Here is a 19,752-nt window from a genome sequence, read left to right on the forward strand (position 1 = left end):
GGAAAAGAGAAGCAATCCTCTCTCTTTCTGTGTTCTTTCTCCCTTCAAACATTAATGAGCAGTTGTTACCCTTGGGGAAAGAACCATGCACAGCCACACCCCTACGTACCCCAGACACGACGAGTTCCCCTCCGAGGTTCTGCACTTCAGCCTTCACTTTGCTGCAGATGTTGAGCTGGTGGCAGTACAGGGCGATGCGCTGCAGGTAGGCCAGCAGGTCCTGCTTGCAAGCCGAGTCTGGGCACTGCAGGGAGAGACACAGCAAGGGTTGGCGTGGGGATGGGAGAGCTGCAGCTCAGCCACTCTGACTGCTGCATACTGCTGTAGTTCTGAGCTTTGGCTTTCTTAAGTCAACTGTTCAATACGTGGCTAAATACACACAAGCCCCACAAGCAGTAAACAGGGCAGTGGGAACCTGAGCTGCCCAGGAAGATAAGGAAGGCACCTGGCTCCTGCAGGCTGCTGAGCTGGCTCCCACAGCCTTCCCTCTGTGCTGGACAGAAGCAGCAGCAAGGACTGCAGATTCCAGGTAGCTGCTACAAACCCAGCCCCAATTCCTAGCCTTAAGTGCCATAAGCTAGCAGACAATAAACCCAACAGTCACTTGATGATATCCCACAAAACAGGTATTTTCCTGACAGCTGTTCCCACATTGCAGCAGTGTGGAAGTGAGATCCCTCACCCGGCACAAAATACAATTTCTCAAGTGCTTGCTGAAGCACTCAGCCATGGAAGTAACTTGTTTTGTATTTTCCAGCACCCCACACGTTCATACAGGGAACCCGAACGCCCTCCAGTGCCCCACAGCACTTCCCAGCACCACCTCTGCACAACAAGCAGCTGCAGTGCCATCCCAGCCATGATGGGGACACAGCATCACCAGAAGTCAGAACAGCACTGCCCACCCCACACACTGCACCCCAACACCGATGTGCTACAAGGCACCCTCAAATGAAGATTCACCACAGAGATGGTAGGCTTGGAAAAATAACTTTACATGTGGTGGTGATTCGCTGCTTAAAGCCTTGCTGGCAGTCAGGCTTACTGCCTACTGCCTCACAGCCTATCCTCACCTGCCAGAGAAGGGAAGAGCCCAGCTCTCTGAGCCTGCCTGCCACCAGGGACCTCCAGTTGCACGCATCTTCTGGAGAGAACCCAGCAGAAGGTTGCAAAGAGTATCAGGGCCTGGAGCATCTTTTTTGTGAGGGAAGAGCCCTGGGGCAGCTCAGCATGGAGCTGTGACACCCCTGTGATGCCCTGTGGTTCTGTGGTCTGGGTGGCAGTAGTCGCCTTCGTGCCCCCCAGCCAAGCTAAGGACACAGTGAGGCACCTGCAGCTCTCTCCTGGTTTCCATCAGCGAAGTGAAAACTGAATAACAAAGAGGTGAGGTCTGCTGGTTATTTTCTTAAGTGAATCAATACCAGCCAGCAGTGCAAGATGTTTTAGAGAAAGCCCACAAACACTGTGGGCCAAAGAGCTAATGAAACCCTGCCATTAGCATTTGAGAGATGCTCTCCATCTCCTGAGCAGCTCCGCTAAGGCTGAGTGCTGACACATGCACACTGTGCTGTGGCAGGGGGCTGTGCACAGCTCGGGGTGCTGTATGGGTGGGAATTATAAAGAGCCTGCTGCACGCTTACCTGTGGTGGCAGGAGGCAACCAAACGGCAGTGGGGAGGTAAAAAAAAAATGGGACAGGAGATATTATTCAATAGTAGACATCAATATGACATGACTGGGAAACCCACAGCCTACACTGTGTGCACTAATTCTATGAGCAGAGTGGAGAATTCAGTCCAAAAACCAATGATGTCTGCAAAGAGATATTACCCAAGATAAAACCATACAAGGCCAGGCTGGATGTGGCTCTGGGCAGCCTCCCATCACTACACACAGCACCACAAGGGATGGGTTTTCCTTTTCTAAGTATTTCAACATTAGAAAAAACAAAAAGCAGAGAATCGCTGTCTTGCTGCAAATCATTTTCGTTTGTGTTGTACTCATAACTCCTTTACATTCTCCCATTCAAAACAAGCAGGCTGCTACTCTGAGTGAAGGATGGAATACCTCTGGGGAAATCTGCGGGCTGATGGCTAGACGTTTCTCAGCAGACATGAAATAGCTGGGATAATAGCTTTTATGGTTTCGAAGGCACTGTGTTGTAAAGCTGGCTGGCAGAGGAGCTGGGAGCCCCAGCACACTCACACCAGGGCCGTGATTCACCACTGCCACGTGGCCTGCAGGACACGAGGACAGCTCTGCTTGTTCACAGCTACGTGTGACACAGGAAGGCATTCATGCTCAGCAGAGCAGCTGCACGCAGTCCTCTGTCGGGTACGGCTACATTACTGCGAGCTTCTGCAGAGCATGTAAGCACATCTAATGAAATATGTAAGGTGGAAGTATTAGCAGGGTGTGGAGTCACAGGAAAGCCGTATTCCTGTCAAAGTGACTAACTGTGCTTTCCTGCTCGTATTCATCTCCTGACCTGTGCTTCATCTTTTACATCTTTACCGACTTGATGCCTACTAAAAGCGGCCATTTAGCCTTCCTCCTCTCTTTCAGCACTGCTCGGTGCAGAAACCCACACACCAGGTTTGTGTAAAACACATGAATTAGAAAAAGCAGCATTGTGAGCTTCCAGCCTAAGATCCCCCGAGGTCTCCAACACAAACTGCTCCTTGCCTCATTTCCCTAGGGCAGCAGTGGCACCTGATCCCCAGAAATACAGCTCGCAGAATGCTACAGCAAGGAGCCCATTTTAAACAACACTTTCCCACTTCTGCTCCTCATCAAACGTTTTTCACTGCACCATTAATACACTGAGGTGAGCACAAAGTCCTCTCGATGCAACACTTAATAGAGATCTGCATTACAAAGATTTAATTCCAGAGTAAGAAGGCTTCATTAGAAGCCTGGAATTATCAATTATGTTCAGAGCAAGACTGAAAAGCAAGCAGCAGCTGCACAAAACACAGTTCATAGCAGCCATGATCTCAGACCTAACCTACTTGCCTTTCAGGGCACCTTCTAAAGGCAGAGCATTATTATGTCTGCAATTTGGGTGTGGACTGAGACCAAAGGTGTTTCTGCTTGGCCCAACCCAGCTTGTGCAGTGGCACAGGATGCATTGCATAAACGCTGAGCTGGCCACGCTCAGTCCTACAGAATTCTTGCCAAATACTGTAGCACACAGAGCACAGCACCTGCACCACAGCCTGGGATGATGCAGAGCACCCAGCATTCCTGGCTCCACATCTCCATCAGCTCTGGCTGGACAGAAGGAATAATGCTGGCAGCTCTGACATGAATGGTGAGGCAGCATTCATCTATGGGGCATTTGAAAATCGTTCAGTATTAAAAAGCTGCTTCAGAAATAATATTACAGGTTGTGCAAATAGGCCACGTGCAGTAATAACAGCGTTGCCTAAACAGCTTTGGAAAGTGTTGGGCAGCCCGAGCATGATGAAAACAACAGGAACTGTTCCAGCCCTGCTCAGTTAGAGGCACTGGCCTGGCAGTGGCACAGAGCAGGGCTGTCACATTGTAGGTGCTTGGCTGAAGCCAGGGAGCTGCAGGTTTCATATTGCTGAGGGTGGCAGGAGAGCAGCGAGCAGGACAAGACTACCACACAACTCTGGAAATTCAGTTCAGAAAAACACCCCAGACCTCACAAGGAACCACACGTTGTAGTATTCATCATGTCTGCAGTCCAAAAGATCTCCTGTTGCTCATTTGTGCTGGAGGGTTATGAAAGTGAACTGTGACTTACGTGGTCAGCAATAGTGCGTCCCAGCTTGTCCATCCTTGACCCAGCCTCTGCAATCTTCTTGGCTGCACTAATCACATCTGATGTATTTTTCAGTGGACCTTTACCTCTGTAAAACAGAACAGATCACACATCCTAGCATCAGAAGAACAGAAGACTGAACAAGATACTGCACTTTCTATTGCTTATTACAGTGGAAGAACACCCGAGAGCACAAACGAGGCTGCACAAGCAGGCAGGTCACAGGTGCAGCCATTACTGCCTCTTCATGCACCTCCCAGGCAGATCCCCCCCGCAGCCTCTCCCCACGTTCAGATTAAATGCAGGAATAAAAACATCTTAAAACTTTACTGTTTCAAGCAAACTAATTATGATGAGAGATAACATTTTAGAAGACAGATTTGTAATTTGCATGGAACGCAACATCAAGTTTAAAAAATAGTGTTGTATGAAGTCTAGTAAATGGATTTCAAAAGCCATCAAAAAAACACTCTTTCTTTTGCAAATAACTGTGTGAGGAACTATTTCTGCAGCACAGCAATATCAAGAAGCCCATAGAACTTAATGTTGTAAAGAACTGAACAACTATATGTATGTATAGTTGCACATATATATATATATATAACACACATACTCTTTGGGACCAAATCACCCTTAGAAAGAAAGAATGTCAAGCAATAACTGCATGTATCTATAGATCAGTTTAAACAATTGTTACCACCCCAGTCAGTGCACAGTTATGCCTTTCCCAGGTTAATACCCAGGCTTTAACAGGTTAACATTTAAAGGAAACCACAGGAACTAAGACTGCTAAAAAGGACCCCCATCTCAGGCAGTTCTGAGAGAAGGTGTTGTGTGCACAAATTAAAAAGACTCACCTGGTGAAGTCTGTCATTTCCATCATAATCATACACATTTGTTTTGCCAGAACAATTATATCATTACCGCTGTCATCCCATTTTGATACTTCAGCATCCAATTTGCTCTTTTCTTCCTGGAAGCTCGCTACCTGCTCAGCAATCTTGGCCTTTTGCTCTTGAGGGAGCTGTGCCATGATAGCCTGAAAGAGAGAGCTTTCTCACAGAGCCTCCTCCAGCCACAGTGCAGAAGGCTTTGTGGAACATTTCACTGATAACCAATTTAAGTTATGGAGATGGGGGATAAAACTTTAATAGCAATCCTCTACCTAGAGGGTTTCCAAAATGATTTCCTTCCATTTTGAACACTAAGTTTATGCTGTATGAATTACTACCAGCACTAAAGAAGAAAAAATGCCCGGACAGACAAGCTGCCATCCAAAGCACAGGCATCTGCATGGCAAAACTGTGTGAACTCCAACCTGTTTGCCACACGTTACCATCCATCAAAGAGCAGCAGCACGGCGAGGAGGGACTTGCCTCTTCTCTAAATGTAAGGGTTTTGGAAGGAGGATCCACTTGGGTATCCTTCAGTGTTGTAATGCACAAAGGAAATATTATGGATCTGGCAAAAAATGCTACTTTGAAACATGAATGCTGAGAAAAGTGCAAGTGGAAATAAAGAATATGTGCTTACTCCTGCATAAAATCTACTAGCATAGGTTTACAGCCTGTATGAGCCTCAGTGCCTTTGCCTTCATAAATACTGGGAGCATTGGTGCCTCCAGCAGCAGGTGAAAAGGAGCCTTAGGGTGAAACGCATCTGGCAGCACCGTGCTGAAAGGTGAATGAGGAATGTCTGCATGTAAATAGAAGGAGGGGAGGGGTAGGGAATGGAGGCTGCTGCCAGAGGAGGGAGAGCACAAAAGCACTCGGAGTTTGCACGGCTCCAAAGCCAATGTGGCAGTTTGATAAATAAGGCCTCACCACTCCTGTCTGGCTGTGGACAAAAAGAGCCTTCAGAAAAATCTTTCGTGGCACTTTCCCAAGAGGATAAATTGTTATTGATCCAGAAGGGAACATGTCAAGCAAAAACACAGGTAAGGCCTACTTTTCCTTCCGTGTACCAATTTTAAGTTATCACCTGTTAATGATTATGTATTACGTATCAGTGCTTTCATTTTTAACAGTCATAGGAAATTCACTTAGTTTAAATTACTTCATTTTCCAGCTGCTTTCAACATCGTTTTGATTAAAGCCCAGTGGCCAAACACATGCATAAGAAGACCCTTCGTAAAAAATGCCTGAGCTGCAAAGTTTCATGCCCACACAGTTAGTATTTGTCTGTAACTAACAGCCACACAATGGAAGTACCTGTCCTGTATCTTCCTGCAGACACTGCTTGCCTAACTAAAGGGCGGTGCCTACAACATCGGGTTTGGGTTGGATGTCAGGGGAAAGTTCTTGACTAGGAGAGTGCTGAGGTGCTGGAACAGCTGCCCAGAGAGGCTGTGGATGCCCTGTCCCTGGAGGTGTTCAAGGCCAGGTTGGATGGGGCCCTGGGCAGCCTGGGCTGGCATTAAATGGGGAGGCTGGTGCCCTGCCTGTGGCAGGGGGTTGGAGCTTCATGATCCTGGAGGTCCCTTCCAACCTGGGCTATTCTGTGGTTCTGTGCGATTCTCTGCAGCAGCTCATCAGTATGAAAAGCATTCTGATTTTTCAGAACTTTTACAACAAAGCACAAGTGTTTGTGACATCCATCACACCAACACTGCTGCATCTCACTTCAACTCCTTTTCCAAAGGAAACTGGGAACAGAGAATGGCTGCTTTCTGATCTAACGTTTTCACCAAAACTTAACCTGGAGCTTCAATACGAGCTGAACTGCTTCTTGAAAGCTGGACACGCTCTGCTAACACACAGATTTCTTCCTTACCCTTGCACTCTGTCCAGCAATGAGTTGGTCATCTTCTGTCTGAATGCTTGTTCTGCTTCGGACATCGAAATCCTCCGTCTCGAAGTCGGAATCATCCAACTCCTCGGGGGTCTGAGGGGAGAGAAGTGCACCAAGTCAGATAGCAGTCTGAATGGCTCTAAAATCACAGAGAACGCTGTGTCTGTGAGCATGGAAATAAACAAAGGTAAGGATTATTGGATGTTCTGAGCAGGAAGGTGCACCAGGCCGGCGCCCGGCTGACGAACACGTGTGGAACACACAGCTGAGTGCTCACGTTAAACACGGTAGAAATCCCCCAAATTACTGAGCAGTCACTGAACATCTGAGATTTGTCAGAGGACACAAATGCACAGAGGAGCTGAAATACAGAAAAAGTCTTTCCAAAATGAACATCACCTTTTGCAACTTTGATAAATGTAAAAGCTTCGCTTGACATTCTGAAGCTAAAATTACATACAACTTTCAGCCCTGGTTCACAACCACGGACGTCTTTAGCACAATTATGAATCAAAGCATCGACTGAATTAACAGCAGACAAAATGTATCGAAATTTATTCTTATCCCCCAGGAGAAACTTAAAATTTTTAGCTAGTAAGGGCCAGCTTTTATGCTGTAGGCTAAACCCAGCTGACCTACTTCCCGCTTGCCTAGAATTTATTTTTGCTACTGCCAGTCTATGGCTGGCAACATTTTTATAAAGCTTATCAGTTCAAACAGCATGTTTGTTAAAATACTGCATGCATCTCTGCTGAGCGTGGAACTTGATGGCAATTCTGCAGAGCTGGATCAACAAAGAACTTCACTGATCAATGCCACGAATTGTGATTAATAGACAAAATGCAAACAAAATCCTTGCTCTTCAGGTTTCTTTCCCATGCTCAGTTTCACAAACTTGTTTCCTGATATGATGCAGACATCTCGTAATACGCTTAAAATATAATTATGCAAAAGAGTTGCAAAAAAGCAGAGGTGGCTGAGTGTGCTGACAACTAAGATGTATTTTGGCCCCAGCTCCTGCCCATGCCTGTAAGAACCAAGCAGGGACATACACTGCTGAGTACATCGGTGTATCAGTATTTTAAGAAAAGGGTAAAAATCCCCCCAAACCCATTCTGCCACATCTTTAGGAAGATGCTGACAATGCCAGAGCCCCTTCTCTTCCTGTCCATCCCACAGCCTGGGGACAAAGACTCTTCTGGGGCTGACAGGAGGTTGCCTCGGGACCAGGGAGCAAAGAGCTCTGTTTCAATTATTACAGAGAGAGTGAGATTTTCCTTTGGAAAACAGGCTGCAAAAGCACAGAAGTCAGGTAATGAAATGACTTTTCCTTCTGGTTTCCAAGCAGCAAGCCCCAGAGCTCAGGGTCAGCCAGCGTGCTGCCCCAGCCATGCTGTGCAGCATCCTGCTGCCGGGAAGCTGTGCCTGCGCTCAGCCAGAGCCACGGCCTGCAGAAGTGGGGTTCTGGCACCTTCTCTTTTATCTAACTGCATTCTACACCTTACAGCCCCCTGGACAACAAATAACAGCACCTTGACTTTTTTTATAGGTCGTCAATGTGTCAGCAGTGTGCTGCCGCCAGCGACTGGCACCCTGACATCAGCGACAGGGGGAAATGTCAGCAGTCCTGGCACTGCCAGCTCTGCTAATTACTGCCGACGTGCAATTGGCAGCCCTGCTCCCATGTCCTGAATAACAAGGACTCTAGCAGGGGGTGAATCCAATTAGCTCGTCTGCAGAGCAGGAAAGCACTGATATCTTCATATAACGTTGGCTCTCTATAAATCCTGAGCGTAAATACAAGAGAATTATATGGAGAGCACATATGTGGCTGTCAGCTTTTCTTCTGATTTCCTATCTGATTCTTTGCTTTAAGCAGCAAACGTGGAAGACAGTATTGCAATGGTTACAGTAATCACATATGTTGTGGGGCTGTGCGTTGTCAGTTCACGGAGATGCATCTGCACTGGTTATCACTGTGAAAGACAAGGAGAGTTCATCTGCAAGGCATTTAGTTTGGAGTTGGGGGGTACAGGGGAAAAAGCAAATGAGGAATAAAACCTCCATACTTCTGTGTGCTGTGTCTGGCTCCTGCCTCTCTTCACCACGCTGCTGCTCTAGAGATCTGCCCATAGGCCAGCCTCAGCCAGAGCTGTGCTCTGCGTCCCTCCAAACAACTGCAGCAGCTCCTCTGCCCCTTCACTGCTGCCCCCAGGTCTGTGAACCGCTCTCTTTTTAACGAGGTTAGCCAATTAATGAATACAAGCTGTAGAAACCTGGAGAGAACTACAGACTGAGCTCTTCTAAACCCATTTTCAGCTAACTAGCATTAATTCTCAAAATTTACTTAAGAAAGAAACATTAAGCTTTACTTTGAGGCTCTTAAACCATGAAAAAGCATCTACAGTAGGAATTCAGTCGCAATTGTTAAATCAAAGGTCACTGATTTAGCACATTAATAAACGAGGCATTAACATGATTTTATAAAAGATGCGTGAAGGGTATTTAGCATCACCACTCAAGGCTATCATTGATGCTCAGATCTGTTTAATGAATCTGAGTCAACACGCACTTCTGAAGCACTCCACAGAGTGATTAGCACTTTTTAAGACTGAGAATGTTAACATGAGCTAAATGAAAATCTTACGCTGTCTGCTCTGAATAAAACTGATGCATGTTAGCTCAGTAACTGGGGGAAAGTGAGCAGAGACTGAAAGCAGCTTAGGTAAGTGACACTCACTCTGATCATCAATACAGCTTTCCGGATATCTCTGATTCCATCGTACACCAGTCGCGAAGCATCAATAAATTCATTTTCATCCATTGGCTGAGCAGGGTCTGAACTCAGTGCTTCCACGGCAGCTTCTACTTGCTCAGTAAACCGTGGCATAACTGTATTAAGAGCACAGAAGAGCCGTCATTTCCAACCCAGTAACACAGATACCCTCACAGGTGAGCGTGTGTGAGCATCGTTTTATTAACCGTTGCTGGAAAGTGTGCAATAGTTCCCTTTAAAATCAAAACATCTGTTACAGATGAACACCAGTACCGTTGCTTCAGTCCCATCTCCGCTGCACGTTGTGTTTATTCTGCTGCTACTTGTTTTCTTCCCCCACACACAGTGAAAAGTTTATCCCACCCTCGTAGCGCACAAAGAGAAAAGTCCTGGGGAAGCAGTTACAGTCTGTGGGATACAACGTGAAGCACCTGTTTAACAGTCCCTCTAGACAGGGACACATCACTGTGGGGCACGTTACCATCACGAGGCTGGGGCTGAACGAGGCACTGAGCAGGGCAGTGTGCACCTCTGTGCCTCAGTGATTCAGCGCCGCCGCAGGAAGAACATCACAGAGCCATCTGCAGTCTGTTTGGCTCCTCAGTGCCACCCGTGATTCTTCATCAAAGTTGTAATTAAAATAAAAACAGCAACTGATCCTTGGCATAGCACTCATTGAAGCGCCCAGAACCATTTCTTACCCTAGATGGATGTTAGCAGCCAGTTCACAGCAACACCCACATTCACTCTATGGGATGGGGGACTGGGACCTACAGTGCTTCTTTTACAAGCTATACAAAAATGCACCCTCATTCTGCTGGGGCAATGCAGCACAAACCCTTCCAGATCGTGGTACAACACTGCAGGATGCCCGGCGTGCCTACAAGCCCTGACTGCTGTCTGGGACTCATTCCCTGGCACTTCCACTTGGCTCAGCTCAGGCCGACAGCCAGCACAGCCAGGGAGACCTTTTGTGCTGCTGAGTTTTAAGCCAGTCAACAAAGCAAAATTACTTTTCTCATTTTGCAACAGCTCTGCAAATAACTCCCACTAATTTTCATTACAGTATGTAAATGCAGCGTTCAATAGATTTCACGGGCACGCCGCTACCCGTCTGCCCACCACTTGGAGCAACATGAACCTGGGGTCCTGGAAGAGCTGCCTTACCTGTGTTGGACAGCAGCTTGGTGGCTTCCAGCACCTTCTCAGTGTAGACTCCAGGTTCGTAGTTATCCATTTCAGAGGTGACAACATGAATGACTCGAGCAGCACGTCCTCGAATTGCACCAGCTGTGCGGTCTAAACCATCAACATCTTTTTCTTGGAGAGCAATGACACATTTGTTTACATCTTCTAAAATATGGTTCTCTGGTGGTAGAAGAAGGAGGATTTAGACGGTAATATCTTCTTTTCTGTCGTGCACATCAGCATTACAATTTCTCAGCGTGTGACCTGCTCTAAAAAACCTGCAGCTCGATGCTGTAAAGCATTAATTTTTAAGCTCGCTACAACCAGCAAACAGCTGTCTGTCCAAAGCAGTTGTCACAAGAACCATCGGTCCGCTCATCTGGAGGCATCCAAACCTCTTGTCCCCTTTCTGTACTCAATTTTGCCAACACAAAAGCTGGCTTCAACTGGAGCTTCCCTAAACTCGTTTCTTCCCATACCCCAGCCCTGGGCTGCCAGAGCCCTTGTTCCAAATACCTGCAAGCCACTCCCGCTGTCCTTACATGTACGTGGCCCAGGCCACACCTCACCCATGAATGCCCTGACAGACAGGGGCACTGGGTGCACATTTCTGGCTTCCTACACAGAGCTCTCCTACAACCACACACGTACCATGGGAGGGTATCACACTGTCAGTCCTCTGCACGCATTAAGACAGGTAGCACAGGCTGTGATTTATGCCAAGTGTTCCAGCAGTGAGTACTCACTGCCTCATAAGAAAACAGAAAATAAAGCCATAAAACCTCCTTTTGTAATTTGCTTTAAGAAAATACATTCTAACAGACATGTTTTCCTTCACTCATCAAGCTCAAGAGGTTCCAAATGAGTAAAAACCCTGAAGAGATTTCTGAAAATGCCTGGAGAGGTTTGGGTGCTCATCAGCAACACCTACCCAGAACTTACAAACTCTGCTCTTACAAACTCTGTCAGACACTTCTTTAATACATCGGGGGCAATGATTTGACACTGCAATCCAACATTTGTGCTGCTTGGTAAGATGCCTCCTTTGGAAACATCCCTGCTTTGTCCTTTAAATCATTTCCAGCATTACCTTCTGCTGCCTTAATCACACGACACTGCTACCAAAGGAGCTTCTATTCCCTGCCCAGGTAGTAAGAGAGCTGTTTTGCATGAGCTGGGAGAGATGGGCAGCACATGGAGCTGAGAGAGGATTCGTATGAACTGGCTGGGAGGACTGATGCTGGAAGAGCTCTGCCCAATTTACATAAAATTGGCAGAGCCAGATGCAATATTGCGAGACCTGTGTAAGCAACCTGGACAAATAATGCACTTGTGAAATACCTCCAAAGGAACTCAGCCCAAAAGGAAGTTCAGCTGAGGGCAGGATGTGGCCCTACAAGAGGAAAGTGCAGGTTTGTTAGTGATTTGACAATTCATTGAGCAGGCAGCCATGCTGCAACAGCCCCGGCAAGGAGCACGCACAGCCTCTGAATTAAAGCAAGAGACAGACAGCAAGTTACAAAGGCAAAGGGAAAAGCATCAGTGTCAGGCCAAATAACATAATGTTTATTGCTCGAGTTCCTAAAAGAATAAAGTAAGCCACAGATCATTTAAAAGCCTCTTCAGATGATATGGGCTTTAATAAAGGGCATGGGCGAAACGAGGACGGATGTTTAAATGCTGCCGACCACTTAATGCCTTCTGCAGATGCAAAGTGGCCAGAAGGATGTGAGGGGAAGCCTGCAAGGGCTGTATTTAAGCGCAGGACTGTCAGAGGCATCCACTCTGCTCCTGCTCTGCAGCTGGATGACAAGAGATGAGATGTGACACTGCTCTGTGCTGGTACAGGCACACACTTCCACCTGTCCTACAGGCACACAGACCACGGGTGTCTGGTGCTGAATGCCATCTGCTGAGGCCAAGGTGCAGGGCAGGGAAATGCTGACACATGGGTTCAGCATCACCACCTTCAGGGATGTTACAGAGCTGTCCTACATCAGCCTTGGTGCTGCTGAGCAGGAGAAAAATCTCACAGCAACAGAAGGTAACACGGAACAGAACACCGGCAGCAGCAAAGGGATCACAGACTACTGAAGTAAGGACAGGGAAAAATGGTGTGGTTTGGTAACAAGGTAAGAGAAGGTAACAGGACAGGCCGTGTTTTTCTAGTAGAAAATATTTTTAGAGCAAACAAGGACATTCAAAGAACTGTGAAAAGCTAAGAGAATTCAAACCCCTGTGACTGTCAGTCCTCATTCCACTGCCACAATGCACCTTGCAGCTCCCCATCAAAGGGGTCAGGAATGCCTTTTCTAAATACCTTAACAAGGCTGTTATGGGGGTGCTGGGGTCAAAGGAGGACCAAAATGTAAAAGCAAGTTCCCAAAGTTTAAGTCATAGATGTAATTCTGCTTTTCTACCATGTCCCCATGGATGGTCTCAGAACCATCTCCATGGTGGACCTTTTCTTGACAAGGGACACTGGAGAAACCAGCAGTGGTGCCAGCAGATGTGGTTACAGAGCAAACACTTGCGTGTTCATACGCTTAAAAACACAGCATTCATTTTGTAATAAGGACAATCAGTGTGACCACAAGTCTTCATCTAGAGGCTCTTAAGAAACAGCTCCATCACGGTGGGCAATCGCCAGCTCACACCTCCATCAGCACCAGAACGGGAGGCAGCAGATGGAATGGTTTTTAAGAGGGTTCAGAAAGAGAACCAGGTGACTTCAGAACAGGCAGAGCGCTAGGGGATGGGACAGGAATCACAGGAGGTACTGAAGAGCTCTGAAGGGAGGAATAATGAACAGGCACTGCAGTCAAGATGACGGAGGAGGCGCGGGACGAAGGTCTGTACATTTACACAGCATGAAGTGAAAAAACTCTTCCCACCTTCTACAACTGGGGGCATCGACTGGAGCAAATAGGTGACGTGTCAAAAATAAGGAGGCTCTTCACACGGAGCACAGCTAAGGCTGTGAATTCTGCACAAGATGCTGGAGATGTCAAGGGGTGACAATGGCTGAAAGCAACTAACACGAGCTTAAAGAGAAAAACCTGTCAAGAACTGTTCAGAAGGTATCACCTCTGCTGCTGGAGCGCCCTGGACTGCAAACCACTCATGGCTGGGAGCGTGCAGGGAGGATCCTTAGTCTTTAGGAGTCTCCTGTCACTAATTTCCTAGGCCCTAACAATTAGCCACTGCCAGACCATTGTCCATCCTAACAGAGCCTTTCTCATGCTGTGCTCTTCGTAAAGCCAACCTCAACTCTGCACAGTTAGGTGTCCTCATTCCTGCCCCACCATCCGCTATCATCCAGAATGAATGTCTCTCTCATCAAACCTTTTCTTCATTATAACAATTCTAGCATAAATTGATCAACAAAGCATGAGTTTTATGCTGAGCATTGCAGGAATGTGATGCTGTACACAAACACACAGGCTGCAAGACCACTTTTTTATTTTGCTTACATCCCAGTTAGCAATCTATATAAACCCCACTGTGCTCAAAGATCCCAATAACCCCAAAGGAACCTGGCATAAATCACAGCCATCACCATTTTATCCAAAGACACGTTTCGACTTTTAGCAGAGAACTGCAGCAGTGGCATTTATATGGAAAGCATTTATCAAAGTTCAAACAAATAATACTCGCAGCAATATTTATTGCTTTAATATTTTTCAAACACCTCTCTGATAACGCAGCAAATACAAACAACTGCTGAAGGCACTCGAGCATCTGAAGTAGTCACTACGTGTGGCATTTCCACGGCATGGCACACAGGGCAGGGAAGCAGCCTCCTGAGTCAGCCAGGCGCTGACCCCAGGACAGAAATGCCCCCTGCCTATTGAAGGCCTTGCAACCCTCCAGAGCCATTCAGCAGCAGGCCAGCACCACGACTTGCCCCCTCCAAGTACCCATCTCAGCGAGGGGGCTGCACAAGGAAGGACACCACTCGGTCCTGCTGCTCTGACCCATTCTGAGCCCCACCAGCAGGCAAAACACAGCCAGGCGGCTTTATGCAGGCTGCAGTTCCACAGAATAACAGCTTTTTCTCTTTAAAATGTTTTGTACGCTCGTGGACAAACTCCAAATGGAGCCATGAACTTCAGCACACAATTCTCTCTAAATATATTTCCCCAGAAATAGGCTCCTCACAGCTGTGCAATTTCAGCTGCTGCTGCAACGAAGAACACGCAGAAAGATAACGAGAACGAGGACGTTCAATTGCCGAGTAAGCTTCTGCTAACTCACTGCACAGAAAGCTTTTATTCAGAACCCAGGGCATAAAACACACACGATAATACTGATAACTCTTTGTTATCTGTATTTTCACCTGCACTTTCTAGATACGTGCACTCGGAGCTTCCGATCCCACACATCCTCCCATGAAATATCGCTTTACGACTTGGCTTTCTAGGTCACTGGAGATGCTCCAGTCTGTTTGCACCAGGAAAATTAGGCCCCGGGTTTGTAGTGGCAATTTGTGAAAGCTAGTGCAGCCACAATTCATGTGTTATAGCTCTGTGTCCTCTGACTCAAGTGGAATTAGAGGACGTGAAAATAAAAATGCCCCTATTATTTCTAGGTCACAGCAGCTACTAGCGGGTCTTTATCATCTGATGCTGATAAAACAGGTTATCTTGGCAAGCACTGTGACAAATGGAATTATTAATGTATTGTGATAAGTATCTGATCTTCCTTAAAAACATTAGTAAAACTGATGTGATTAAAAATATTCACAGAACGTTTTCTATATGAACAGTTTTAATTAACTTGTACGATTATAGCTGGGTATTAATTTTTAATGAGGTAAGAAGAGTCCGAGGTGAAAGGAGGGACTCTGCTTTCTGCCAGTTCGTAGCCTGAACACTCACATCTTCTGTTTCACTGCTGTTAGCAGTGAGGTCTCCCTCCCAGAGCTACATGGCAATCCATGGGAAGCTCACTAGCAATTCTAGATCCAGAGATTCAAAGCGTCTCTCGCTATATTTAAGCCGGTCTGCCTGCTGACATGTAAATATATACATTTATGCATGCTCACTCTGTAAGAGCAATGACAAGTTTCTAGAGTACCTGCTAACTAAACTATCACTGCTTTCACACTTGGAAAAATACCTTTTCTCCTTGTGCCAAGATCTCCTGCTCTATTTTTACATCACACTCAGCTGAAGAAAGTGCTTGCCAGGTGAAGTGTACCAACACCACTCCTTCCAAAAACTACAGACTCCAGAATGTGTGGATACCACTGGTTTCCAGAAATAAGCTCAGTGAGGAGTCTGTTTCCCAGCCCCCCATTACCTGACACAGCCAGGAAGTCATCGATGGAGGTGATGTCATCGACGGCGTCGGTCAGCACGCGGACTTGCTTCTCCCACTGCTCTTTGAAGAGCTCCATGTTCTCCTGGGCCAGCTTGCTTTGTGGTTTTGCAGCCAGGGCCAGGGCAGCGTTGATGACCTGCAAAACACCTCTGGATTTTTAGAGCGTTCTCCTAACTAAACAAGTAGGTTCTGTATGTTTATCCAATGAACTCACCAGCAAACAGAGCAAGTTTAGTAAGTTTTCGGGAACTCGATGTTTAAACATGAAAGTGTTTATTCTGATGCTTTCACACCCAACTCATATGTGCTCCCACATTTATTATGGTCAGCTATTACACTCAAGGACACCTGGCAGGCATTCACAGCAGCCAGCTGCACCTTTCTCTAACAGCTCATGCTAAAAAGGCACAGCACCTTTCTGAGCACAGGTTATGTTGGTAAATATTCAGACACAATGCTGTTGGTTCACTGGAGGCTGCATTTCCTAAGCTACTCACCAGAACCTGAGAAAAAAGGTCCAAACGGATTAAGTTGACAGTTTGAAGCAGGAACAATACACAAATACAGAATTCAATATATATTTTGTATTTATCTTCTTTTCCTTCAAATTTTAGTCTGTACCTCACCAGTAATTGTTACAATGGCTTAAGTCTTCTGTTAGGCTCTGGAAGAGCTGGATTAGGCAGGAAACAGGAGGAGAGGGTATTTGGTGCTCCCCTGCTGCTCCTCCCAAACACCCCTGCACGTTTTCTTCAAGCTCTTTGTTAGACTGTAATTCCTTCTAATCCTACTGTTTTGCTAAGCAGAAGTGTTACACACACTGCTGGGTAACAAACCTATGCTGTGCCAACTCCTTGGTCAGTTAAATGTCAAGAAAAGCCTCTCCAGGTGTGGGAAGGAAGCAGCCACAAAGCCTGCTCCTCTTCCAGCATCCACTCTGGCTCCTCTGTGTGTTAGCAAAATGACCTGGAGACATGCCAGGCACGGGAAAACCTCCAGTCAGACCAACATGACAATCCTAATCTTGTTTTCAAGCTGGAGTGTTAGAGCTAATTAACTCGTAAGTTCAACGTGTAATTTTTCTTCTCTACTTTAGGACTGCATTAATTTCACAAAGTTGTTGAACAAAACATGTAAGCGCCAGATGTTCCTGCTTTTCCAAAATCGACGTTTCCTACCTGCTTCATTTGAAAGTGTCACAAAGCATTTAAAAGAAGATGTAACTCACTAAACGTGGAAATGATGATGTTGAAGATACCATGATGGCGTTGAATGAATCAGGAGGAGGAGGCTGATTCACCCAAGGGATGCCAGGAACGAACAGTGCCTGAGCCAAGCTGTCCTGCTCTGCAGGCTGCCACACTGCAGCTGCAGATGGAGGCTGGGAATTTTGGTCACATCTATAAGTGAGCTTGATGTAACAAGTGTGCAAACACGAAAAACAAACAACCTGGCACAAACCACAATCAGGTCAGGAGAGCTGCTGTGCTGAAACACACCTGGCAATGACAGCACTGCCCCTGTCCTTCCTGAGCAACGTGTCAGTCCTCTGCTGTTCCCCCTGCCTCAAAATAAAACCTGGAATTTGTGCTGCCTGTGCGAGCAGCTGCAGGAACAGGAGTCCCTTTGGGGAGCCGTGGGGTGCAGGCTGCGCCGAGTGCTTCAATCTGTCCGTGGGACTGTGGCTCTCCAGCCTGGGAGCTCTGTAAAAAGCCTTGTGACATGCATGGAAATTAAGTTCAAAACTTCAAATCAATCAGAAATAGAGGTTTTAGAAAGGGAAGCCCATTTTCTGGTCACGGAGCCTGGCTCTTAAGTCTGGCCATTGCCATTTCTTGCCTCGGCCTCATTTACGTAACCCATTATCCACCTAGCAGTGACAATCTAGATATCCAAAGTCTTATGAAGATGAATGCAAAATGATGAGCAATACACAAAATGGGAAAAACAGACAATGCTCCACAAATCTGCTCTGCATTTTAATCCTGCTAGCAACCACTACTACACAGACACAAGACAGCAATGCCAGGGCTCAGGATGCCTTCTCCTCCCCTCTCCCAGCCACCCTGGCTAACACCAGGTATGAAAACATACCTTAAGCACTCAGACAGGTCAGCCCTATTGCTGATGGAGCATATGGCCTGCGTGCCTGTGTGATGTATGTCTGGACAGAGCAGCTGGTTGAACCATTAATCTTTGTCAGCAGCACATGCCTAACCCCAGATGCCCACATTAAGCAGCTCTTCATATCTAATGGAAGAGCTGTCATAGACAGAGGACTCAGCAAGTACTCAAAGAGCTCAAACAAGGCACTGCCACCAGATTCAAATGCGGGAGGCACAAGCTGCACCATTATCCTTCAGGCAGGCCACTCACCCATCTGGAATAGGATCCTTGTTTTGTAGTTACACCAGCAGAAAGGATCAGTCACCTCAAAGGCATCTTAACAAATCTACCAAAACCAGCAGGTGAGATCTCTCTTACAAACAGACCTGCCTTGCGTTTAGAAAGCAGCCAGCATGTGGATGATGTAGAGGCGGGGAAATCAAAGGCTGTTGAGAAGCTCTGCAGACCTAAAGCCAGAACTACAGCTCAGCACAGACAACCTCATAAAGGTGTGCACGCCTGCACGTGTGCTCAGGAGGAAATTCAAGAGAGCTGATGCAGCCCCAGAGTCCTGTTTCACAGAACACGCTCCATCTCAGTCATAAATCCACTTGTACACATTTAGCATCTGGATCTCCATCTGCACAGTGGTCACAACATCCAGTTTCAGCTAGGGGAATCAGACCTTCACTCTATCAAACATGCGAAGCTTAAGATTTACATCGACAAATTATTCCGGCCATCATCTGGCTGGAGTAATATCCCAGGGATTAGTGATCAAATCCTACAAAAAAACCCTAACTTTCCAGGTAAATACACTCTTACATGATGTCTGGTACCCACTACAGAGCAACTGATTTATTTTCTAACAGATGCTTGGACAGATTTGGCAGAAGGACAGAAATACGGGACCTTCTGTGTCTGTGTACGTTGAGGGCGGTGGGCACTGCAATTCTTCATTATCTAAACCAAACATTTTGGAGTCAGGGTGAAGGGACTGATTGAAGTACACAATTATTCCTGCATAAAAGCACGAAACACTGGGCATTTAACTGTATGAAATCATCTACAATACGAATAACTTGTAGGAAGGACACATATAGTCAAAAATAGGCAGAATATGGCAAGACTACCTGAAATGTAGCTGCTTCCATGTGAAACACTTGGCAACGCAGGGAAATATTCTGTATTTCAGAGCTTCTCAAAATTCTGCCAGAGCTCTGTGATCACAATGACTCACTGAAGTTGTACAAAGAAAAGAATCAAACAGGGACATTTGAGACTATCCAGAAGGAAATGAAGCATGGTAAGAAAACACACTATTTTTATCGATGCTTTGTTTCACACAGCAATTGCAATGCTCCAGTCAGCCCAGCGCCGTGCTTCCAGCAGCTCCTGGAGCAGCTCTCCTGTGCCTGCAGCTGCAGCCAGGCCTTGGCAGCCCTGCCCTGACACAGGGGAGGCTGGGGATCCAAAGCCTTGCAACTGATGTCTCAATCTGCATCTCACAGCCTCGTGGGAACAATCTGCTTTTTGCCCTGTTTGTTTGCTTGTTTCTCTTCTTTCCCTATTGAAAATAGAGATTAAAGACTGAAAAACTTTTTGGCCCCGCATCTGGAAGACTGACACAGAAGCTAGGAGAAAGCTCCTACACATTTGTTTTTCCTACAAAGAGCCATTCTGAACACTTGGCTGGCACGGCCGAAGGAAGAAAGTTCACACGGGAGAAGAAAATTACTTACTTGATTTGCTTTGCAATTCTTACCTATTGTACCTTA

General features: G+C 46.5%; 1 protein-coding gene across 2 annotated transcripts in view; it reads right to left on the reverse strand.

The window, feature by feature from the left end:
• The window catches only part of CTNNA1 (catenin alpha 1), a 109,188-nt gene that overhangs the window by 2,892 nt on the left and 86,544 nt on the right, over positions 1-19,752 (reverse strand). For both annotated transcript variants that reach the window (XM_031597992.2, XM_031597993.2), the window contains exons 11-17: positions 15,848-16,004; positions 10,523-10,723; positions 9,320-9,471; positions 6,562-6,672; positions 4,647-4,828; positions 3,772-3,877; positions 110-244 (exon numbers count right to left, since the gene is read on the reverse strand). In XM_031597992.2, the coding sequence (XP_031453852.1) occupies positions 110-244; positions 3,772-3,877; positions 4,647-4,828; positions 6,562-6,672; positions 9,320-9,471; positions 10,523-10,723; positions 15,848-16,004 (1,044 nt within the window). The remainder of the gene's footprint in view (positions 1-109; positions 245-3,771; positions 3,878-4,646; positions 4,829-6,561; positions 6,673-9,319; positions 9,472-10,522; positions 10,724-15,847; positions 16,005-19,752) is intronic.

This window comes from Phasianus colchicus, chromosome 15, assembly GCF_987193195.1.
Source record: "Phasianus colchicus chromosome 15, bPhaCol1.hap1.1, whole genome shotgun sequence".
Lineage (NCBI taxonomy): Eukaryota > Metazoa > Chordata > Aves > Galliformes > Phasianidae > Phasianus > Phasianus colchicus.